The following is a 25454-nucleotide window of genomic DNA, read 5'->3' on the forward strand; positions in this document are numbered from 1 at the left end:
GGACCATGCCATTACGATAGCGACGGACATCGCTGACACTGGTTTTCGCCAGTTGGGCAACGGCGTGTGCCTTAGACAGCGTGGATGGCTCAAGGCAACGGACTTCCGGCAGGACGTGCAGACCAGAGTTTTGGACATGCCATTCGACGGGAGCAACCTGTTTGAGAAAACAGTGGACGATGATTCCCTACAAGCCATCAAGACGGACACGGAGACGGCCCGGGCTCTTGGTGTTCTCCAGCAACGACGGCCGCTCTTTCGGAGCGCCGGAGGCAAGCAGGGTGCCTCCAAAGGTTCCGGCTGCGGATATTCCACCTACCGTCAAGCAGCCCGTTCGTCGTCACAGGAAGCCTACAGGGGACGAGGCAAGTCAGGCGGACCCCGCCGTCGTCGCCAGGGAGGACCAGGCGTCAAAGCCTCGTCAAAGCAGGACTGAACAGGCCGTGGGGTCGGGCCCCCACCAAAGCATCCCGGTGGGAGGCCGGCTGGTGAACTTCGTCAGCGTGTGGGAGTCCATCTCCACCGACCGTTGGGTGCTGGACGCCCTGGGCCAGGGCCACGTGCTCGGGTTTCTAGAGAAGTGCCCGGGCGTTCCCCCCGTGGCCAGGAAGGAACATCACGTCCCTCAACTTCTCTTGGAGGTAAAGGCGATGCTCAAGAAAGGCGCCATCGAGCTCGTCCCAAAGAGGCTTTGGGGGTCCGGAGTTTACTCAAGATACTTCCTCGTGAAGAAGAAGACAGGAGGATGGCGTCCCATCCTGGACCTCCGACGACTGAACAAATTCATCAAGTGTCAGGATTAGTCCTGCGAATACTAAGGCAGCGAATATGGCAAGGGAAATGTGCACATAGGAACAACGACTCATATATGCTAGAAGCCAGGAGTGCAAACAGAGTGTGATATTAAACCCAATATGTGAAAAGGGATGTGGGGTAAGCACCTGACCGCGAGGAAAGTCGGCAAGCGCCTTACCCCCAATTGCTGTTACAGGTACTGACAGCGCTAAACCCACGTGGAGGGCAAGCAATGACAGGATCTGTGAACTAACACTCTGATGGTATCAAAAAAATAAGGGAACTAAAGAACTGTACTCACAAGGACGAGAATAAACCTCTTGAATGTCAGCTAGCCCATGAATCCTGTTGATGAACTGGGACCCCGAGAGGCTAGAACAGCAATGGGAGAAGTAGGAAGGTTCAGAGGGCACGGGCTGTAGGTTGCCAGGGAGAGGTAGACTGTAGAACAGGGGGGCCCAAGAGGACAAGGGCTGAAGGCAGCCGGAGCGAGGCAGGCTGCAGGGCAGGGAGCCCAGAGGACAAGGGCGGAGGCTGGAATGCAGCAGAGCGTGATCCGCTGTTAGGTGGGGAGCCCGACAGGGCAAGGAAGGTTCAGAGGGCACGGGCTGTAGGTTGCCAGGGAGAGGTAGACTGTAGAACAGGGGGGCCCAAGAGGACAAGGGCTGAAGGCAGCCGGAGCGAGGCAGGCTGCAGGGCAGGGAGCCCAGAGGACAAGGGCGGAGGCTGGAATGCAGCAGAGCGTGATCCGCTGCAGAAAACTAAATACCTAAGCTGAAATAGTGATAACAAATAGTGAGGAAAACATAAGCATTCACACAGGAGCTAGCTAACAACCGCACACCACACCTAAAATCAAATGGGAAAATAAATGCAGAAGTGCTAAGGAAAACCTGGAATGGATCCCAATAGAAGTAAGGATCAGGAGCAGGGAAAAAGCTAAATAACCAATGCAAACTTCTCCCTATCCTTCCAAGGAAAAGACAGGAAGCTAATCAAGAGGAAGGCTAAGGCATACGGGTTAACAGCAGCAAAGGACAGAGTCAAAGAAATACCAACTGGGCTGCATAAGAATAGGGAAAGCACTGAGAAATGCTGCCTGTAAACAGAGGAAGGAAAAAAGGGATACAAGGGAGCAGAAATCAATTAGAGCATGAATCAGAGATTCAGGGCGGAGGAAACAAGAAAACAGGAACAAGGAAGTAGGTGCAAAGGCAAGGAACCAGGGACCAGGGACTAGTCAAAAAACAGGAACACTGCAAACGATGACCAGCGCTGGACTGAAGTGAGACTGAGGCTTTTAAAGCTGTTTAACGAGCACACGCCTCAGGTGTGCTGACTGCTGCACCTGCAGCCACAGGTGTTGCCTATCCTCCACCCAACCTAGTCCTGCAAGGGTGGAGGTGGAGCAGTGGGCCAGGCATTCTGGGAAACACAGTCATTTGGTTAAAGAAGCATGCTGGCTGCCAAAGACCTGGAACGGATCCGGAAGGGAAGTAGTTTGGAAAATAGGGATTTTGCGCTCCCAATTCATTACAGCACTGTGGCATTAGGTTCGGAGGAAATGTCCAGCAAGGAATGAGCCCCAAAACATGCCCCCAAGTGGCGGGAACGGGAGCGAAGGGAGCGAGTCGTGACATCAAGGCACAGAAGTTCTGGATGGTCACCCTCCAGCACGTCCTGGGTCAGCTGGAGGAGGGCGATTTCCTGTCGTCGTTGGATTTGGAGGATGCCTACTTCCATATCCCCATCCTAAAGGGACACCGAAAGTTTCTCAGATTCGTGGTTCAAGGACGTCACTACCAGTTCAGAGCCCTTCCCTTCGGATTGAGGTCGGCACCCAGGGTGTTCACCAAGTGCCTCGCACCGGTGGCGGCGCGGCTGCGCCTGGAGGGGATCCACGTCTACCCCTACCTGGACGACTGGCTCATCCGAGCAAAGACAATAGAGCTCGCCGCGGAGCACACAGCGAGGACCGTCCAACTACTCACGGACCTGGGATTCTCCATAAACTACGCCAAGTCCCACCTGGTGCCCACGCAAGACGCACTGTTTCTGGGAGCGAAGCTCGACACAGTGGTGCTTCTAGCCTCTCCGTCGGAGGAAAGGACGAGGGCCATCTTGGGCAAGGTGCAGCGGATGTTGGTTGCGGACGCGGCCAGGATGAGGTCCATCAAGTCCCTCCTCGGAATGATGTCTTCTTGCATTTATCTCATCCGCCTGTGCAGGCTTCGGATGCGCCCGTTACAGGAGTTCCTGGACGCTCGCTGGATCCAGACGACGGGCAGCTTCGAGGACAGGATCACACTCGATGAGAGCTTCCGACGAGCGATCCGGTGGTGGGGCACCCGTGCGCTTCTGACGGCGGGCATAGACTTCCAGACCCCGGGCCACCAGAAGACAGTGACCACGGATGCCTCCCTGGAAGGGTGGGGAGCGCACACCGAAAATCTGCACGCCAGGGGCCTTTGGCTGCCGATGGAGAAGTCCCTCCATATCAACGTCCTGGAACTCCGAGCAGTGTTTTGGGCCCTCAGGTCATTTCTTCCGTCCCTCAAGGGCAAGGTGGTGAGGATCTTCACCGACAACACCACCACCATGTTCTACATCAGGAAGCAGGGCGGTACCAGATCCCCAGCCCTGTCCAAGGAGGCGCATGATCTGTGGCATTGGGCCGTCGCCCAAGGGATGTTTCTGGTGCCGTTTCATCTGGCAGGAATAAAAAACACCATCGCCGACTCGCTCAGCAGAGAGCTGCGCTCGTGCCACGAGTGGGAACTACGACAGGATCTAGAGGACCGCCTCTCCGACGGTGGGGCACACCCCAGATCGATCTGTTCGCGACGGCGACGAACTCCAAGTGCCGGAGGTTCGCCAGCAGGTTTCCCCAGCCAAGGAGCATGGGCGATGCTTTCTCGTTCCCCTGGGAGGTCCTGTTCCTATATGCGATCCCTCCATTGCCGCTGCTGATCCGGCTCATCAACCAGCTCAAGAGGTCACGGTGCAGGATGATCCTCGTCGCACCTGCGTGGCCGAGGCAGATATGGTTCCCGGACCTTCTGGACTTGTCAGCGTCCCCGTCAATCAAGCTGCCAGTGGACGCGGATCTTCTCTCCAGGGAAGGAGGTGCCATCCTCCATCACGACCCGAAGTCGCTGAACTTGCAGGCCTGGCTCCTGCAGCGTTAGAGTTTGGAGGTTACGACATACCGGCCGACTGCAGAGAGGTTCTTGCAAAGGCCAGGGCGTCCTCAACTCTTAAATGCTACGGACACAAATGGAAGAGGTTCTCTGTCTGGTGCCACGCACAGAAGATTAACCCTCTACGGATTACGGCTCCTCAAGTACTGCCGTACCTGCTGACGCTGGCCAAGGCTGGACTGGCGCACGCTTCCATCAAGATTCATCTTGCTGCGATCTCCCGATACACCAGAACCACGGGACGGACGTCTTTGTGGTCTCATTGTCTGGTGAAAGAATTCATGAAGGGACTGTTCAGATCGTTCCCGCCGGTGAAGGCCCCGGCGTGGGAGCTCAACGTGGTGCTGACCAAGCTCATGGGACCTCCGTTCGAGCCTCTGCACTCAGCTCCGTTGAAGTTCTTGTCGTGGAAAACAGCGTTTCTTGTGGCCATCACCTCCGCACGACGGGTGGGAGAGATCCAGGCCCTTTCCTGCAAAGCCCCGTACTTGACTTTTCACGACACGAGGGTAGTGCTCAGGACGCACCCCTCCTTCATGCCCAAGGTGCCGTCGGACTTCCACCTCAACGAACCCTTGGTGTTGCCTGTTTTCTTCCCGTCGCCTTCGTCGCCGGCTGAAAGGACTTTGCACTCGCTGGATGTGGCTAGAGCGCTGAAGTTCTACGTGGACCGCACGAAGAGTTTTCGGAAGTCGTCACAACTTTTTGTGAACTTTGGACCTGTCAATCAGGGGAAGGCTCTCTCGAAGGCTTCCATTTCCAGAAGGCTCTCCGGCTGTATCATACACACCTTCAAGAAATTCTACTGCGTAGATCGGGATTCCAGGGAGGAGTCCAGGGTTGGCCAAGCAGTGCTGTGCAACCTGTTCGCCTAAGGTGAGCCTGGTGAGGAGGTAAGAATTGCTTAATGTTGAGTTTTGGATGTAATGCTTAATGTTGAGCCTTTGCCACCTCCCGTGGTTGTGCATGTGTGTACTGCTATGTATTCTTTTATTCAGGAGCATGTGAATCCATGCCAGACCCCATGCTGGAGAAGGAACAAGTTACTTACCTGTAACTGTTGTTCTCCAGCATGGGTCTGGCATGGATTCACATGCGAACCCTCCCGCCTACCCCTCTGCGGCTCTTCACTTGGTCATACTGCCACTTCACGTGCTACCAAATCTGAAGATGGCTGCCAGAGGCGGGGCTTAGGGAGATGGCAGTCATTGGCTGTGGTCAGCATGATGCAGAGATCAGTGATTGGTTACTACTACGAAAGACAGATCAGAAACGAAACTGATACTGATTTTTCTTTACCGAGGATTCCCAGCCTGACGACGGGCTATACTCAATTGTATACATGGACCACCATTTCCTATCATTTTTTTGACAGTTATCTTGGCTCTCTTTCGGTTCAAAATCTAATTGTGAACTTATCTTTGTCTACGAATTAAAACCTATTTGGGTTGCTTTTTACGAAACATACAAGTGATTTTGTTCATCATTTATGTAATTTGAATACAATGTATAAACTATGCTGAAAACACTTGACATTTATGAACCACCAGTTGATGGATTTTGAAAAGAGTGCAGGGGACGGGAGGGCTCCTACCTTTGGATCCTTGTTTTTCTCTCTACTTACACGTAATAGTGATTCTGTGCCAGGATCACTTTTCCTCCCCCGCACCTAAAAAGAATATCTAAATTAATACATATCTAGAAAACTTACCTTAGAATTGCAACACTTGGTAGTGCACCTACTTATCCCCCCTTTCCCCGGACATCCCCGGACATCTGAACGTTCCCAGGGGACAGAACGCTGAACGCACGCTGGAACCCGAGGACCGACGCATAGAGTTATACAAGACCCGAACTGTGCGAAAGAAGACTCCATCGAAGAACTCCAACAAACAACATAGACAGGTGAGAAGGGGCGAAACCTGTGACACTAGATCTATAAGATCGAGGATTCTTTTTATATTAGCATGTGGGCTCCTATTGACTATAAACCCCGTTTAGTCTGGGGAGATGAGTGAAGAAAGTATTCCCATGAGCCTAACAGACAATATTTTACCAAACATTTTAGCGTCATTATTCATCAATGTCATAGGCCTATAGGAATTGCATTCTTTGGGGTCTTTGCCTGGTTTTGACATAAGTATTGTGGTGGTCTCTTCCATAGATGGCGTGATTGTACCACTGGCAAAGAAGGAGTTAAATGTTCTGGTCATTGCCTGGAACAAGAGTCTTTTTAAATGTTTTATAAAATTGAGAAGTAAACCCATCTGGGCCAGGGGATTTCTACCACTTCTACTGCTTCTTCTCTTATAGTGGATTCAAGAATTACCCTATTTTCATCTTTTATGCAGGGCATTCCTCCTCTTGCGATACATTCTGTTTGTGTGTTAGGTATTGTGTCTACTATCCCCATCAATGATTCAAAATATTTTTGTATTACTCACGATTTGCCTGTATCATCATAGTGCAGAATCCCTTTGTCATCTTTGATGTCCTGTATGTTATAGAGTCTGTTGCTTCTTTAGTTTATATGCCAGTATCTTATTAGTCTTGTTCCCACTATTATAGTAAAATTGTTTAGTTTTGAGGAGAGCTTGGGATGTTCTTTCCACCATATGAGCTATTATCTTTGATCTAGCTAGTCTAAGTTCTCGTGTCATTTTGGGGGTACCGCTTTGTGTGCTTGCTCTTTATGTTTCACCTCTTTTGCTAGTTGGGTATTCATTACAAACCTTGCTTTTGAATATGCTGCCATATGTTCGATTATCTCTCCATGAATGACTGTCTTCGTGGCATCCCAGGTGATTGCTATGAAAACCTCCCCTTCCTAGTGGTCTAAAAAGTAGTGATTATTGCTTTACACACTTCAGAATGTATAATCAAGTCTTTCAGTAATGGATCATATTAACTCCATTGGGGCCTGGTTGGGGCAAAGATGCCCCTCACTGAGAGGGTCATGTCTACTGAGGAATGATTCTGATTTGGGTACTTGGCACATATGGGACTAATGTTGAATCTATCAGCAGTAGGTCTATCCTTGAGAATCCTCTTTGTACGTGAGAGTAGTGTGCGTAGTCTCTGTTACACTCATGTTCAGTAGTCTCCATACCTCTATTATCCTGTTTTCTAATAAAATTAACAAAAGCTATCGCATTTCTAAAGTCTGCCCTAGACAGAGGAAAGGGTCTTGTCAGTTCCGGAGTCAGATTAAAATCCCACCTTATGATTAGTTTCCCTGTTGTTGCCCCAGCAGAATTTAGGAGTATTTAAGTCAGGAAACAATCCTGTTTATCATTGGGGGAGTATAGGGATACCAATGTTATTCAATGGCCAAATAAATGACAGTTGACACATATATAGTGTCCTTTCGGGTCTCGCTGAACATTTCATAGTACAAATGCTATGTTTTTCGGATCTACATGAAAAGATCGAGGCAAAAAAGAACACGGCTGATTTGCACCAGGTACAATACTTCAAATTACCGAAAATCTCGAGTTGCGTTTGTTAAATTTGGCACACAATACAATAACAGGATTCATTACAATCTTAAAAATAATTATGGTTTTGGAAAGAAAAAAATATCCAAAGCATATATTCATGTATACTTACAACGTCCCTCATCGATACGCTTCTATTAAATTTTTGTTTTGTTTACGGATTTGCGAGCTCTCGCGAGACTATGCAACCACAAAATAACCATTAGACACTTCATCTCGATTAAGCAGCGACAGCCCCGAAAACCCCAATTGGGTTATGAAAAGCGAGGGACACCCCCACAAACCCCTAACCATGACTTGAACATTCAACATTTCTGAAATTCTGCATTTTAGTAGGGACTTAATTCGATCAAAAATGCAATACTTTTTTTAATTTAACATTTTCGCCTGCTTCATGTTTTTCCACATTAATATACCCACTTCTCCCTTCTTCCCCTCTGTGTTCATCCTGTATCAACAGATGGGTTTCTTATAGAAATATTATGTCTGCTTTCAGATTGATCAGTTCCAACAGAATCGATTTCCTCTTCATAGGGAATCCAGTCCCTGCATGTTCCATGTGAAGAAGCTAAGGTCCTCCGGTCTCAGTAAATTATATATCTCTGCGATGTTCGTTTAGGTGTTGTAGGTCTTGAATGTGGCCAATGCTTCCGACAAGAATTGTATATTGACAATCTGATGAGAGAATTCGCTTTCTGTAATTGGTTTTAAATCCCAACTGATCCTTCCCACGTCTCACCCAATTGCTCTGATTAGAACAAGCCCAAACATCGCTCCGTAGGGTATTCCTGCTCTGAGGGGAGCAGTTTTGATTACAATTATTATGTTATTATCACTGAATCTGATTCTACAAATATCTGTGTTGCACAGAATTACAGAAGGGTATTGCAAGTTTTCAACCTCCTTTTAGGCTGTATAATGAGGCGGAGTATTCAGAGTTCCTTTTCCTCACTGGTCCCTTAGTCTTCCTACACTTGCTGACCCTCGATCATCCCACCGACCGGGAAAAGTCTGACTAAGACCACACAAAAGAGTCCCCTGAGGGGTGCCCGTCAAGGGATTACAGAGATATGAGTGGCTCTGGTTCCTTCATTGACTTTATTGATCAACGTTTGTTTTTGTATCTAAATTGTAGAGATGGGGAGAAGCCCAATTTGTAGATCACCTTCTTTTCACTGAGCCATTCGGTCATGGGGCGTAATTGATTTCCTTTTTGCCAAGATTGTTGCCACCAGATCTTAAAAAAGTTGAATCTTGCAGTCTCTAAATTGAATCTCAGGAGATACCCTGGAATACTTCAATATCTCTTCTTTTACAGTATAAGAAAGGCACCCAAGTGATGACATCGGGAGCCATGTCTGGACGAAATGGAATTCTCAGGTGAGCCCTGTGCATTCAGTCTAGTTCCATCACAGCATCGTCCCGGAGGGACAACATGGATCTGAATAGTTCTTGAAAGAAGTCCTTTAGGTCAGCACCAGGTACGTGGGATGGAATCCCCTGCAAACATAGATTTTTACGTTGATTCGTATTTTCTTAATCTTCTTGCTTAGCTTCAAGCATGTCATAGCGAGATTCCAATGTTTCAATGCAGTTAGCATGCCATGATATCTCGTAAGCTTGCTCACATTGATTTGTTTCTAGGTCATCAATGAATTTCTCCGATTCATCCATACCTTTATTCACTGCTGCGATTTGTTTGGGAGTGCTCCATCATACTGTTCTGCATTTCTTTTTTAAGATCAGCCAGTAGATTTTGTAGGTCCATTCTGATGGCGGGCAGCGTTTCGTCTTGTGATTTGCTACACTCGCAGTGTCCTTGTGCTACTATCGCCTCTGATATTTTATTTTTCTCCAGACCCTGGAGGAGCACTGCAATGTCAATCAATTTGGTTTCCTTTGCAGTTTTAGTCATCTGCTTGTCTCTGTGACTTCGGCCTATTTATATTATCACAAGGCCCATTTTGGTTTCGCAACAGCTCTATTGCAGGTAATGGGATATAGAGAACGAGAGGATCCCCGTCCCGTCACCCAGCAGTGTCTTGCACTCTATTTGAGAGTATAGCTGTGATCACAGGGTGCCTCTTACCCCCCACGGTCCGAGGTTGAGCTTGTCGGTTATATGCCCCCAACCCTTCCGACCAACCCACCCCCCCGTTGCGACGCTGACAGTAACCCATCAGCCTATCCCAGTGTGACAACTTTCCCCTCTTACCACCCAATCGACCACCTGTGCTCCGGCCTGCCCTTGCATCTCTTCCCCCTCCCGCAAACCCCCTGTTATAAACATTGTGCCCCTTCACCCCCTTTTATTTATTCTGTGGGTCTCATTACTTCAGCTGGTGTCCGTTCCTCTTGCTCCACGTATTGTAATAGCCTCTTGGCTCTCTGTTCACTTGGTTGCCAGGCTCCCTCTGCTTGCCATCTCTCAACGAGTGTGAGGCCCCTTCCTCTCCCACGAGCCTCATCCCCTCTTCCAGCGAGCCAACTACCAACTCCTTGTCAAGTGCGAGAATTAGATCCCAAATGGGAATGTCCACTTGTATCTGGTCCCCTTCTTCACCAGGTGCTCAGTGAGGGGCCACATCGCTCTCCTGCATGTCAGTGTAGACGCTGCCAAGTCCTGAAATAACTGTATTGCACTGTTCCTGAAGGTGATCCTTGGGCTTGCTCTGGCTCTTGGTAGAATGTTTTCCTTGGTCTGGGAGTCATGGATTTTAACTAGAATGTCCCTCGTCCTCGCCCTGGCTCTTTTCACCTTTCTCCAACCCTCTGGACCCTGTCCATTTTATATCTCGTGTCTCGAGGATCCTTCATTATGTCGATGAACAGTTGGCGGACCCATTACTGATATTGTCTCCCTCCGCCTCCTCTACCATGAATTTGATCCGTAGGTTAGCTCTTTGCAACCTGTTTTCCAGTCGTCACATTTTTGTCCAGTCTGTCTACTGTTGTCTGCATTTTGACCACCTCAGATTCCAATGGCTGACTCGCCTGCCTGAGCGAGTTACCATCTGCTTTGCATGCGCTCACCCTTTCTCCCAGCGCAGAGTTGCCCCGCCCAGCTTTCACTTCTTCTCCCCCACTATCCACACTGTTTTTGACCCTTGGCGGGTTATGTATCTCTCCCCTAGCAGGGTGATAGCACCATAATAAGGCCTTTGGTCAGCAGACCCCGCACTGTGCATATCACAGCCCCATCTTGATCACGCCCTTTTATGTTCGTTTTTATTAGTGGTAGGGTCAGAACTTTAGATTAGGCTTTGGAATGAGGACTGTGTTAGGTTTATAAAATTACTGACAAGCACCATTTATTCTTTTTAGATAGGGCCAAGATACACTTTAGAGATATGGGACAAATAGGCCTTCTTCTTTGTTTAAATAAAACACAGGTTTTTTCCATGACCTCTTGTCCGCCTCCTGAGTCTTACTTACCACAGAAGCCATACATTAAAGCTAATATCTGACTCTCTCTTTGAAAGGGAGTTTTGCCAGCAAAAAAGCCTGAAAATCTCAGTAAAAACTCAGAAATCCTTACAGCGAGAGGGGGGAAAGGCAACTGCAGCTCAACTGTATGAGGAGATGCTGGTGGTGTCTGGCTGTTTTTCAGTGACCCATATGCCTTTCTTTGATTATCTAGCTGCCTATTTCTTTCATCATTCAATATTTTCCTGTGATACAGTGACAGTTCAATGCATAAAAGCAGTTTACCGGCACCGTTGTTTCCGAACCGGTATATTACAACTATGCAGGCAGTTGCAGAGTTTTCACAGAAGCACCAGCATAGTTATTAACGGTGCCGGTGCTTCTATAGTCCCCATTCCCATAGAGTCCATAGGACTGGGAATGGGGACTTACCATTTGCCGGCGCCTCACTTCCCGGACCACCGGGGTTGTAATCCCCCACTGTTACAGGGAAGTCAGGTGCCGGTAAATCATTACGGGCCCAGCTGCAACATGCCGTAGCACCGGCATGGTTACCGCCAAACCCAAAATGAGGCCCAATGTCTCAATTATTAACCACATGCGCTAGTACATTTCTCAACCCGGGAAGGTGGCGGGACGGCTCAGTAAGCCCGACTGAGGTATCAAATCCTTGGTGTATGGCACTGTTCTGTTCCCAAGGTAAGCATGCTGCGCTTGAGTTATCCTCCTGGCTCGATTGACAAACCATTACACAGATGTCCGTCTCTGACACAGTATGCTCCAGATGGTGCTGCACAAAAACAAGTCTACAACACTACCACCGCAAGTGCATGCATTCAATAGTGCTAAACAGGAAATAAAGTTCTAGACTGCATACCTGTGCCATGACTATATGATCTGCTGAGAAAGTCTGGTATTTAAATGGTATATGGACAGTTTCTTTAGGCCGCAGGTAGAGCTGAGGAGTCAGCATGTCTGCCTGATAGTGGAACATGTCATCTTCCAAGGCTGTAATAGTATTTGTCAGTTCTTTGTAGTGTTTCCATTCCCTTGTGTCTACTATTACACTGTAGGAAAAAAATGAAAATGATTACATTATAACATGGACGTTATTGATCAAATCAAAACATATAACATTCTGAGTTTAATCTAAATTAATTCTACACTGCAATTATCCACTATCTTCACTGACTGCTCTATTTACTCACTGATGTTGAAGTTTGTAAACTCCATATAGACATTTTTTTATTTAAGAAGATATTTGATTTTTTCAAATTACCATAATTTCTATGAACAACTGTCATGGACCTGGCCAGGCATATGAGGGATGCATGCACTTTGTAAGTGATAAATATAACAGAGCTCACAGCATCGCATATGTGCAGCTTGGAATAATACACGCCATTTGCACCTGTGGACTTCTTTGCAGCTCCCATGATTTAAGGCAATCCAGACCCAGATTAATAAACTGCTCAAATGTAGTGATTTCTTTTTTAGCAGGAGGTTTGTTGTGCCTGTAATCATTCACTGTACAAATGCAAATATGCTGCAAATATGAGTTTCCAGAATAAACAAGTGTGTTTGCTCATATCTGACTCAAAGTACATGTATACTGCATGTGATGACATCAGCATTGTCAATGAATGTCTGATGTCATTTCTGCTACCACTACAATACTAATATACACCTCGAAATTTCACCTCAGTCTTGTAATTATATTTCTGGTAACAAATCACATGATTACTTTATTGAAACGTTGCTTAATTTTTATTATTGCTTTAATGCGACACAGTTCAAATTAGAACTTTTCACATACATAAAAAGAAAACAGGAAAATAAAAATAGAAATGCATTTCAAATTATGCTGATAAATGTTTCATCTAATAAAACAACCATACAATAAAATTGAAACAGCAAGGTAAAAAGGAGACCAATAGGAGAGAGATAACCAAGGAATAACCACAATTCGCTCCTTACTCATTATAGCCCAATTCCTTTTTAAAACCCTGCCATACATTTGTAACAGCAATAGATAGGGCAGCACTCACCCCTAAACACAATTCAGCAGGAATGATTCGTTTGTAATTTCATCTAATCCACTAGCGAATTTCAGGTAAAACCGAATGCAATACTTACACATTCGTGTACAGGATGTCAATACATGGCGAGCTGTTTCCAACGCTTGACAATCACCACAAAAGCTTACTTACTCGTTTATTCTTGGGCATTCCCATCCACCCACCTTTAACAGCTAGAACAGAAAGGCAATGTATTTAACCAGATCATCATAAAGATCCTACGCCATATTGGACGGGGGATCTGCACTATATATCTTTGGGGTTTACAAAATGAGCAAGACATCCTTGATAGGGTACATAATGACTAAAGTTGTGCAATAAAGACATGCGTCATTGCCCAATCCCATTCTACAACTTTTTTTCTTAGTATTTTTAACAACACCCCTTTACCTTCATTCCACTTTGGGGACCACGCAATTACTTCAAAAAAATCCTCATTTAGCAATTTAAATTCCATCAACGCCTGGCAGTTATTTTTCACCACTCCATCCTTCATGATGCCTAGTACTATTTTAGGTTCTGCCCCCATAATTGTAATATATAGTTTCCCTCTATTCATTTTTATCCTTGATGATAATGATGTTAAACCTAATTCCCTCTGTATCACTTCTACCGGTGTGACCCTTGAGAGGCTTAGGATACGCAGCCAGATTGTACCTTCCAAATGTTTTGCCCACTTATCACAGTTGGTAAAGGAACACTCTAGCGCATATGTAAAACTTAAACAATAAGCCCAGAGCAGGGGGGCATTACCACTTCAGGTAATTCCCCGGGGCCCATAGTTACAGGGCTGAGCAAATTTCATTTCCGCTCCCGAAATGGACCTTAAAGAAGGTAAGTGGGAGTTGGGGGTGGGGAGGGAATTCTGTGGATGGGGTGGAGGAGGTAAGGGAGTGGGGACCACATTTACCTCGTTCCCCGGCAAAGGAAGATGGCGGCCTACAGCCGTGAGGATGCTTGGAACGGGGGGATTACCCCGTTCCGAGCCTTCTCAATGGCTGAGAGGCTGCCACCCCCCTCGCCGGGTACTAATTGATATTCGTTTTTGTTTGTATAGGGCAACTATGCCCACAAGAGAGTATATCCTGAATCACTAGAGACAGCGTTTTTGAATGACAGCATAGTGGCATTTGGCAGGCATAGATGAAGGCACTAGGCATTTGAAGCAGCTCCAATTTGGCCCACATTTTGGTCTGGCCAACTGCATCAAATGCCGAGGCAAAATCTATAAACAGGGCATACAATGGAGGTGAAGAACACAATCTTGCCTGCTGTATTAAGGTGTTCAATAGACAAATGTTATGAGAAGTGGACATACCTCGGCAGAACCCTGTTTGAAAATGGCTTAAAACAGAATTCTCTTGTATCCATATATTAATATTGCGGAATATCGACACATCTCTCAATGCAATTAGCCTGTAGTTATCCAGGTCCATTTGATTACCTTTCTTGAACAGGGGGGTGATGTGGAATTGATTCCATGAATTTGGGATACTGTTCGTACTTATCACCCATTTAAAGAGTTGTTCCAAGATTTTAGTCCATAGGGACGGGTTTGCATGCATTACCATATTTGAGACCCCATCGGGCCCTGAGGCCCTTGACGGTTTAAGACCATTTATTTATTTATTGTTCACTTGTTAGGCGCTTATACAGGAAGTAAATACAGTTTCAAAGCACCCACAGGGCAACAGGGAGGGGACAAGGGGATGAGAGACAATTAAAATACATTAGAAATATAATAAATACAGTGGGGGGGGAGCAAACGACGAATCTACTATGCCTTGTGAGTGCTCAGAACGTGCAAGTGCAGAAGGGGGGGTATGGGATAGGTGCTGGGGTGCTCATAGGTGATGACAGGTGAAGTGCAATGTAAGATAAGTGCGCGCCTCCAGGGTGGAAGGTGAGCCGAGGCAAGTGCTGAAGATAGACAGAAGCTAGGGGTGATTCAGTGTGGGAGGTCAGGGCCCAAGGATGCATAAGGGCCATGAACACCAAACGAGCAACAGTGAGATCAGCAGAGGAGAGAGGGATGGAGGAGGTAAAGAGGGATGGGGTCGTGCAACTATCTCTTCAATAGATCAATAGAAAAATCTAGTTCTAAAAATGTAGCTTTGACTCTCCTTATGGGACTAGGGGCTCTCAATGTGTTACCCTAGTGCGCCTCCCAAATATAGCTATTAATGGTACACACCTGTGCTTCTTCTTTTAGGGCACCATTTTTCTTAAAGATGTTCACCCAACTTTTTTGAATCACTCTCATTAATTACCCTGTACAGTCTGCCACGTCTGATTTTTTTGAACAACGCTGATACGCTTTTAATCATTTTCTATAGCTGTTTTTCAACTCCCACGTTATCTTATGTTTCTGTGTGTACACCCCTGATGAACAGTTAACCCTCCAGGGCTTGCCTCACTCCTCTCTTTTTTCTTTAATATTTCTATTGTAGGGGTGGATTTGCTTACCATCTGTTTTTTTTTTTTTTATAATACAATTCCGAGGGCTAAGGAATTTACTTGGAATTACACTTATCCACTTTATGCCATTTGGTGTTTTCTTACTTCTATAGTCGATTTGAACATCCACCATATAGATTGTTACAGTTTCTAAATTCCAAACCGGCCATTTCAGGCGATTAAGCCCCTTATTTACTTAGACCACCCCTCTCCATCCTGTTACTCAGAATTGTTCTAAGATTTACAGTTAGGATTGCATGGTCGCTATAGTCAGTGAAATCAGATATTGTCAGGACCACACCCAACGTAACGAGGGGATTTCCAAAAAAGTAGCTATACTCGAAGACTTGTTATTACACCGCCACGTTTTCGCAGGCATTGTTTCTTCATGGAGATTCTCTAATATTATTCCTAGCCCCAAGTCATGGGAAAACTCAGACCATATGCATGCCACTTTAATTGACTTATTCCTACCACATACCCCGGGGTTCAGCAGGAATATAGCTCCCTTTACGAGTGAACAGAATACACAGCTAGCATTTATGTCATCTACTATTAGTAATTGTAATGCTGGATGTTGCTTAATATGACTGTAATAACAATGCAAGTCCAGCACAGTATGAAGGAATGCACCTATCAGCTGAGAAAGTCGAACCCTAAAAAGGGAGGGGGCCCTTTCTCATATATGCAAAATTAAAAGCTTAATAAAACAAATCCATAAATCCTGAGGCACAGGTAAGTATAATGAAACTTAGTGGTAGAATAAAGCACAGTAAATAAGCCCTGAAAGCCTGCTTTGTTTTTAACATGTGAGAGCATTTTGTTTGCGGCAAAGGCCACTGCAGACGGTTCATGAGCACATAGCATGCGATCTCTCGCCAAGCGTATAGAGATGCACAGAGGTTATTATTTTTTAATGTGAACTGATTAAAGCGCACAGGGTTTGCTAGTGAAAAAAGAATATGCGACCAACAAAAGAAAAACTGCACCAAGTTTGTAAAAATTCTTAACCATGATTAAACACACACAAAAAAAATATATGTGACCATTTTATAATTCAAAAATCATTTATGAAATATGATATTCTAGCGAGGCCGGCATGTCCGTCCCACAGAACTTTCAAATCGCCAGCAGACCATTTTTCCTGGGAAGAGGGTTAGAATGTTCCCTATATGCAACAATCATTTAAAATTATGTCTGTGGGTCAAGGCTCTGATGATGTCGTGATGGATAGCCGTTCCCTTGGGAGACAGCAAGAGGCGACCAGGGCAGAGTAATAAAGTTCTGCCGGTCGTCTCAAATGTTTCAATTATATCATTTTGTGTTGTGGGAATTGGGGATGGATTGTGACATCACAAAATTGTAATTGAGGGAGGTGTGGGAAGGTTTGTGGACCCGATGATTCAGCGAAATGTACACAGTTCTATAGGAGTCCAAAGTGCAACACCCAATCATTTCTGTGTGGGGAGATTTGTTCCATGTCACACAATCATAAATGCTAATTATTTTACTGTGTATAAAAGATTTAACTTCGAGGGCGGTTCTTTGACGGCGCCTTTTCATGCAGTTCAGTTTCCGCGATAAATGCCAATTCTTTTACTGTGTATAAAAGACTTAACTTTGAGGGTGGTTCTTTGACAACACCTTTTCATGCAGTTCTGTTCCGTGTTCTGTTTGAATTTGCTGTCCCAGCTGCATCTGGGCCCTGAATAAAATTGTGTTACTTCTTGCACAAGCGTACACTCCTTTTTCACTACTTTTGCAATGTTTGGGTGAGTGTTGCGAGGCGACCCCCGATACATAACGTTGGAGACATTTGTCAAACCTGGCTCAACTCGTACTTTTTCTACAACCATCTCACTAGGGCTCGAAAGATGTTTGGGACATCTGAGCATTTAATAACAAAAGAACTAAGTTGTGCATACAAAATGTGTACAAGCTAGACTAGAATTGATCCATTTCAATTAAACTGTGAACTGAGTGATGCCTTGAACACAATCCCTGTGTTCCTCCAAAGTATAATTTGTGATGGGGAAATGATATCCAGTAAACAGAGTAAGTTACTCACCATTGTGACTACTATGCCAGGACAGTCTAACCCATCCACTACATAGACCAGATTACTCCACTCTTCCAAACTAGACCAATCATCATCAAATGGAACAGACAACAGCAAGAAACTGCTATCCTGAATACTACCAAACTCTATAACACCACTGCTTTCAGTCCAACAACAGACTGGAACCCTACTAGATTAGTCTAGTCTGTGAACTTAAAACAATATGACTCTTCAAGAGCATCACTAACCACATCTCCCTCCACCCAACTAACATCCTCACATTTCAAATCTACCATCAGCTCCACACTACATACAGAGTCCCCAATATATGCAGCCTTACGCCTACTAGCACAAACACCACCACCACATGCTGAGGTGCTTTGTGTGCAATTCAGTCTGCAACCTCTTTAGCCCTATCACATATCCACCAACTCTTCTAACCAGATCCATGCCACATCATATCATATGGCTCTCCCGATTTCCTTGCAAAGGCAGCTAATAGGATGTGGGATCTCCTCTGCAGATAAAAGATACAAAACCATATAGAACCATTTTGACACACAGGACTCTGGTACTTCCAGCCTGCACACCTTGGATGTTGTACTTGTCTCTCCCTCTACCACCTTAACTCTGGCTCTCACCCCCCTTTAATCCAGAACCATGTGCCAAGAGGCCACCAATGTAGAAGTGAGATATAAAACCTTTACATTATATTCCATTATGTTACTTTACTGTACTCCTAGTGTATATTCCCATATCCTCCATGTATATGTAGCTGTGCATCCAGGCAGGATGGGGCAAGAGCTTTTTGCACATCAAAATCCATCCGTCAACGTTATTAAAGTGAGGCAAGTGTGCAGGCTGACTACCTGGCCCAGGCCCACAATGACTTCAACAATTCCTTTCCCATCTGCTGAGGCTGGGATCGATACATTTAACAGTGTCCGAAGGTGGGTCCTATTGAAGAACAAGGTCTATGGACTATAAGTACGCTAGTTACTAGAATTAGCAATTTAGTCTTACCACTGTGTCTCGGTCCCTTCCCTCCATACATGTGGGAAGATTCCAAAGAATCATAATGTCTAGAGTAGTTTGCCCAGATCCACCTTATAACCAAACAGGTTTCTAATGACCCCTATCCGCATTGATCATCAATTCTTAAGCTGAAATTAATGCAGTGGTGTTAACAAAAAAATGTTAGTTTAAGCCCAGGTAGCCCCCACATCAGTAGCATCAATGGGCACAGACACCTCTTTAGACCTTACCACTTGGTTGTGAAGATATTTAGGGGAGGAAAGCTTTTGGCTGTTGAAGGTTTACAGAATGCAGGGCACTATATATCTGGCTAAAGAGGATTTCACTGCTAGTCTGCCAGTTGACAAAACTGCACTCTATCCAGACAGTACTTAAGTGTCCATTGAACATAAAAATAGTTCCATTTTGACAAGGAATCCGGGGATACACTTGAAACCAAGGTTGGAAAACAGATTTCCTGGTTTATGCTGGAATCAGAGTGTACGTTCGGCAGAAAGGGCAGGTGAGTTTATAAAAGTACCTTTTTTTCTCAATGACAGAGTATGGTTTGGAAGATGACAAGACCTACAATGTAAAGCTTTGTGGCTTTAGGCTCAATGATTATTGAGCAAGAGGATAGAACGATGTTAAAGCCCCTTTGAGATTGGGTGTGCTAGTCATTCTGTGAGCCCTGATATAATGGGGGTACAACTGTAAATAGAGCCACTTGAAGCTTTGTGTTCTTAATCTGTTTACTCAGGCCGTAGAACAGAGCCAATTACAATGGTACTGGGTTCTGCTGGAGGACATTCTTACTACGTAAATAACAGCCATATTTGGTTGAGCCATTCCAGATGGCCATGTGTGAGTTTTTCAGGTAGTAGACTTGTTGGAGGAAATTTTGGTTACTTAATAACAGCCTGGTTTACTGTAGACAATCTCAGATGTATAAATTGGGCTGATAATAGACCAAACCATTAAGCTTTGCTAGTAAAGCAGAGAGATGGAAATTATAACCCTCCTACCAGCTCATCTTATCTGTTTAAGTGGGAAGATTGAAATGAGACCAAGACAATAGGCTCTTGATGGTACCCAGTCAATTTACCAAACATAATTCAGAGTGGTACATTTCACCAAAACTTATAATACTGAAAAATACTGAAAATATTAAATACATATATATAGGGTACTGGGGAAAGGGGTTGAAATGGCGGGGTGGTGTTATAAGGATAGAAAATAAGGGGTTTTGGGGGTGGTAGGGCCAAATGAAAAAGATTGTATTTGTTGGTATTTTGTTTGCGATGAAATGGACAACTCTGAATTTTCCATCGGTAAGATCACATATAACCCTCTTGATGTCTGTAAACCAGAAATTCTAATAAGAGGAAACAACCAGAGACAGAGAGTAGGTGTTGCTCCTCCTGCCAGGCACTTGTGAACCAAAGATAGTGGAATCCGTCATATTACTACAGTTCTGTGCAATGTCAATTTCCTGAGAACCCAGACACGGCGCTTCCATGCAATTCGTTTTTCTGGGGTACCCCTAATGCACTTACTTACCAGGATGCACACTCTGGGTGCCTCGACTTGTGAGGCGCACTATCTAGGAGTACAACTCCAAGTCAGGAACCTGCTGGGATACAATGTTGCCCCATATCCACTAAAACGTTTTTCCCCATCTGGTAAGAGGTTGAATGTCAACATGATATTGGTACAAAGCGTTTGTTTCCAGTAGACAATGGCTTGAGACAAATGTCACTGAACATAGGCAATAATGGAATTTAGCAAACAAACAAATGTCAGAAGTAACCTTGAATATTGCCAATGTTGAACAAATGTTCCCTTTATTGAATCCAAACATCGTTTATGGAAGGAAGGATAAACTACTACATTAATCAAGATTGCAAGAAGGTTCTAGAGTAATGTTTCTTAGGGGTTTTGTGTCATTTTCAAACTTGATGAGAAAGTGCAGAGTGTTCGAAACACGTGAACAAGGTCTCACTATACAACTGAAAAGAAAAGCCAATTAATTAGTGCTGAATTGCTTGGGGAAAGCGAAAGAATCAAACAACTGGGCTGTTTCCATAATCTACTAATGAAAGCATCCATGGGTCTATGAAGCAAAGGAGAGATTGACATGTTGTGCAAATACGAGAGCTGCCTGTGTCTCTTGCATGGCACAAATCCATACCGGAAGTGACGCGCCCTGTCCCACCTCCCAACCTGCTGCCACACCCAGTCCTTTCTCTTCTTTGCTGTTAGGAAAAGGCTGCTTCAACAGAACTGTTTCTTGAGGATTTTGAATTCCATTGGAGACCCCTCTATAGGGTTCAATGGGGTGTGTAGCGTCAGTGGAGGAAGAGGCAAACTGGGAGGCACTGGAGGTAAAGGAGGAGCTCCCTGTTGGAAGTACTGGAACCAATGGGTGAAGTATCAGTGGTTGTCAAGCTAGCAGTGTGGTGTCTGCCCCTTTAAGGGTGCCCAGCCGCGGCAGAGCGACAGGGGAGCCCGAACTGTACACGCGTGTGCCGTGTGAGTCTGTGTGAGGTGGGAGGCTCAAGGGATGCCGGAGGGAAACGGACACCTGTAAAAGTGGCAACGAGCCAGGACACCTCCCAGGGCACAGGCAGTGAGGGGCAGTGAAATTGTTCTTTGTTCTCCGTTCCCGAATGCTGCGGAGACAGCAGTGTCCACGCGGCTTGGCCGCCATCTTGCCCACGTGTTCGGAAGGGTCGCGGCTCTGATACAGACTGCCTGTGCGGTATTACCCAAATTGACCTTTTACAATTGACCTTCTGCACAATTGACCTTTATATTATTTTAGTTATTTTATATATGTATTGGGTTGGTTTTGGATTATAAATAATATAAGGGGATTGGGTGGGGGGTTGCAGGGGTTTTTGGATTGGGTGTGGGGTTGGAGGGGGCTTCCCCCCGCATATCCTGCCTCCCTGAAACTTGAGAACCATCTCTGGTTCCGGAAGCACCTCAAAACCTTCCTCTTCACTTCTGCTTTCTCTCTCCCTCTCCCCTGCTAAATTCTTCACCAACACTGCACTGATTCTGCAACTGGGCCACTCTCACCGACCTCGGTCCTGGGCCCAGTCACTCTTCACTTGCACTGCCTCCCTGGCAACCCCTGCACTGCGGGACTGTCTCTGTATCACTACAGCCCCCCCCCACCCCCAGCACTTGTCTGCACTTACCTTGCACTTGCCACCAGCTGGCCCTATTTATTTAATATTTTATTTCTATTCTACTTATTTGTACTGCACTCCCCCCCCTCCCGCTTCCCCTTACACTTTTTCCCTTCCCCCTACCCCTGCACTTGCGCGGTCTGAATGACACCTGGCCTAGTAGGATCGTTGTCTGTCTTCCCCTTGTTCCCCCCTCCCTGCCTCGTCGCGCCTTGAAACACTTGTGTATAGGCGCGTTACAAATGCCATATCATATCATATATGTCCTAATTGACCTTCTAAATTAGGTAAATTCTCCCGAGGTCAATTCTCCCGAGGTCAATTCTCCCGAGGTCAATTGTGAAAAGGTCAATTAGTATACAACCGCCTGTGCACCCATATGCACATCCTTTTTGGATTCCCTGGAAAAGGGACAGCTGATGCTGCATATTTGTTGTTCTGAAGTGTTTTGTGCACTTTCATTAGGTTGAGTGGGAGGTGAGGAGCTGGGGGAGGCCTACCATCTTTGTTCTGATCCCATGGATGGGACCACCCAACTCAATTTCTGGAGTCACCAAGGTGGCATGGAGTTCCTTCTTTGTTACTCCTGACTGTTTTGGACAGTGGTGAACAAGGATTGCAGTGGTGAAGATCAAGTGGCCCTGTGGCTTAATTTTTGGACTATTGAAGGAGGTGCCTGGAAGGGGATTTTGGCTTATTGTGCGGTGGTGGAGGAAGTTATCAGAAGTATTGGGAGGAGGTACCTGAGCAACATCATCACACTCATCTGTGTGCAGCGGTGCCTGAAGAAGCGATCAGTGAGTTGCGGCCCCATTTATTTTTTGGGAGTGGGTTGCCTGTGTGCTCGCTGCCATGAATGTTGACAGCCAGGTTCCTGCAGTGCCTGCTGGGCCCGAAGCACGACAGGTGCCAAGACAGCAAAGGGCACTTATGCCAATGCCCGAGTTTCGGGAGCCCCATCCAGCCTGGGACCGAGATGGAGGATGTGGATCAACAGGCTTGACATGTACTTCAGGGCCACTGGGGAGACGGACGAGGACAGTAAGGTGTGACACTCCTGTACTGGGCAGGACCAGCTGTTCATGAGGTCTTCCAGTCCCTGCAGCCATCCGATGCTACCTGTGACGCAGCCAAAGATGCGCTGCGGGAATACTTCATGCCACTGGCCAATGCGATTATGAGCGCTTGGTCATATGCAGTGCCTGCCAAATGGATGACGAGACCCTTGACAACTTCTACGGCAGACTGCGCTGCATGTCACTTCCGTCTGCCTGGGACAATGCGGACGTGATGATCCAGAACCAGCTGATACAAGGGTGTTCGTCAGGCAAGTGGCACAGGCAGGTTCAGTGTGAGCCCGGGATCACGTTGCCTCGCATGCTAGATCTTGGATGCTGTCAGGAGGTGTCTGAGGTGAGGGCATCCAGGATGGAGGCGGCTGGGCACCCGGGGAAGGTGGAAGATGTGTGTGCGGTTGCCCGTGGTCAAGGTGGCATAAGAGCCAGACGTCCGGGCAGCAATCAGAGGGACCGGAGTGCAAGAGCCATAGACTTGTGTACGAAATGTGGGTACGATCTCCCACACCCTGCTGAATGCCCACCGCAAGGAAAGTCATGTGGATGCTGTGGAGTGCTGGACCATTACGCCCGAATGTGCAGCGCTCCCATGCCAGTGGTGGTCCCAAGAGAGCCGGTAAGAGCAGGGTTTTTCAGGCAACATCACCCGCCCAACGTCGCCCAGGTCAATCAAGGCAACAACGGTGCCCCTCACGGGGAAGACGGTGAAGAGGAGGAAGTGAAAATTTTCTTAATTTCAAGTGTCAGTGGTCTGCGGTCCACCAAAAGAAGACAACCACAATGCCTGGTCAAGGTAAATGAGTCCACGGTGCCGGTGCTGGTAGACGCAGGGGGGTCTGTCAATGTCATGGCAAGGGTGCATTATGGTGCCATGGTGGTGCCACCCAAGCTACAGAAACCGAAGCGAAGGCACGCATCTTCACTTTTGGCGGTGAACAACCTATCCCGCTGGGGCATTTATAGCCAATGTGGTACACGGGGAGGTCGTCTATCAAGGCCCGGTTCTATGTTACAGTGGTCAGCAACAACACCCTGTTGAGTTGCACAGCAGTGCAGGCACTGGGCATCGTCGGTTTTGGGTATGCAGTCTACGTGGAGGGTGTGCAGGGGCTCCTGATGAAGTACAGCCATTTGTTTGAAGGCATTGCCGGCATGGCAGGTGATCCCGTGAGGTTCCACATTGACGAGTCCATCCAATGTATCGCCCTGAAACACCGCCGAGTTCCATTTCATCTACGGGAGCCAGTGGATAAAGAGCTGGACAGTCTGGTTGAGTTGGACATCATTAAGAAGGTTGATGGCTCGACCCCTTGGGTGTCTCCCATCGTGATCGCCAGAAAGCCCAAACAACCGGACTCTGTGCGTATCTGTGTGGATATGAGGCTCCGGAACAAGGCAATCAAACGCGAATGTCACATCACACCCACAATTCACATCATCATCACTGAACTGCAGGGGGCGCGTTTCTTCTCCAAGCTTGACCTTCGGGCCGGGCACCATCAGGTGGTTCTTCACCGGGACTCACAGTGTATCGCAACTTTCACCACCAACCGTGGCTTCTACTGGTACAAGCGCATGAGCTTTGGCATGTCATCGGTGACAGAGGTGTTTCAAAACATCATCCGTGGGGCTCTCTCTGATCTGGACGGAATATTGAACATCAGCAATGACATCCTGGTGTTTGCGAGGAGGGAGAGCACCTGGACAGACTGGCCAAAACATTGGAACGGCTCCAGACTCTTGGGTTAACACTGCACAGGGACAAGTGTGAATTCCTTAAGAAGAAAACTGAATTCTTTGGTTTTGTGTTCAAGGAAGGGGGCGTGTCACCTGATCCTCAGAAGGTATAGGACATTGTGTTAGCACGGGCCCCAGAGAACATATCGGAAGTCCAAAGCTTCTTGGGAATGGTCACATATTGTGGCCGGTTCATCAGGAACCTTGTGTCCCGCTCAGAACTGTTGCGGCCGTTGACAAAGAAGGACGTTGCGTGACAGTGGGGACCTCTTGAGTAGGCAGTGTTTGAGGATGTAAAGGGGGCGCTAACGGCAGAGGACACCATGGCCTTCTCTGATCCGGCCTTATCAGAAATTGTGGTCGATGCCATCCTGTTTGGTCTGGGGCAGTGCTCACGCAAACGGATGACAGCGGGGAAGTCTGGCCCATTGCCTATGCAAGTAAAGTGCTATCAGAGACGGAGCAGTGGTATTCCCAGATCGAGAGGGAGGCCCTGGTGGTCCTGTGGGGATGCCGTCACTTCCGTCTATGCGTGCTGGGATGGCCGGTGAGCGTCACATACCATAAACCCCTTCTGCCCATCTTGGCTGGGTCTTCGTCTGGGCCTCCAGCCCGCATTGAAAGGCGAATGTTGGCACAGCTTGAGTATGGAGTCTCCCTGGTGTACTGGCCCAGTAGCAACAATGCCGCTGACTATTTGTCAAGGCATCCGCAGTGTGATCCGGGGAACAGGGTAACATCAGTGCGGAGCAGGCCGACGAGCATGTCAGACTGGTGGTGGAGGCGGCAACTCCGAACTCAGTACCTTTTCACGAGCTGGACCAGGTGGCAGCTGACGACAACAAATAAGGCAGTCCTTCCACAGGGCTCATGGAAGTCTTTGGTAGACACGTTGGCTATGTGGACCCAGGAAGTAAG

General features: G+C 46.9%; 1 protein-coding gene across 1 annotated transcript in view; it reads right to left on the reverse strand.

Moving 5' to 3' along the window:
• Positions 1-25454, reverse strand: part of NPHP4 (nephrocystin 4) — a 1060260-nt gene that overhangs the window by 224659 nt on the left and 810147 nt on the right. Inside the window, exon 21 of the mRNA XM_069610268.1 lies at positions 11796-11985. Coding sequence (XP_069466369.1) covers positions 11796-11985 — 190 coding nt within the window. The remainder of the gene's footprint in view (positions 1-11795; positions 11986-25454) is intronic.

This window comes from Ambystoma mexicanum, chromosome 8 (assembly GCF_040938575.1).
Source record: "Ambystoma mexicanum isolate Mex_15411 chromosome 8, UKY_AmexF1_1, whole genome shotgun sequence".
Classification (NCBI taxonomy): domain Eukaryota; kingdom Metazoa; phylum Chordata; class Amphibia; order Caudata; family Ambystomatidae; genus Ambystoma; species Ambystoma mexicanum.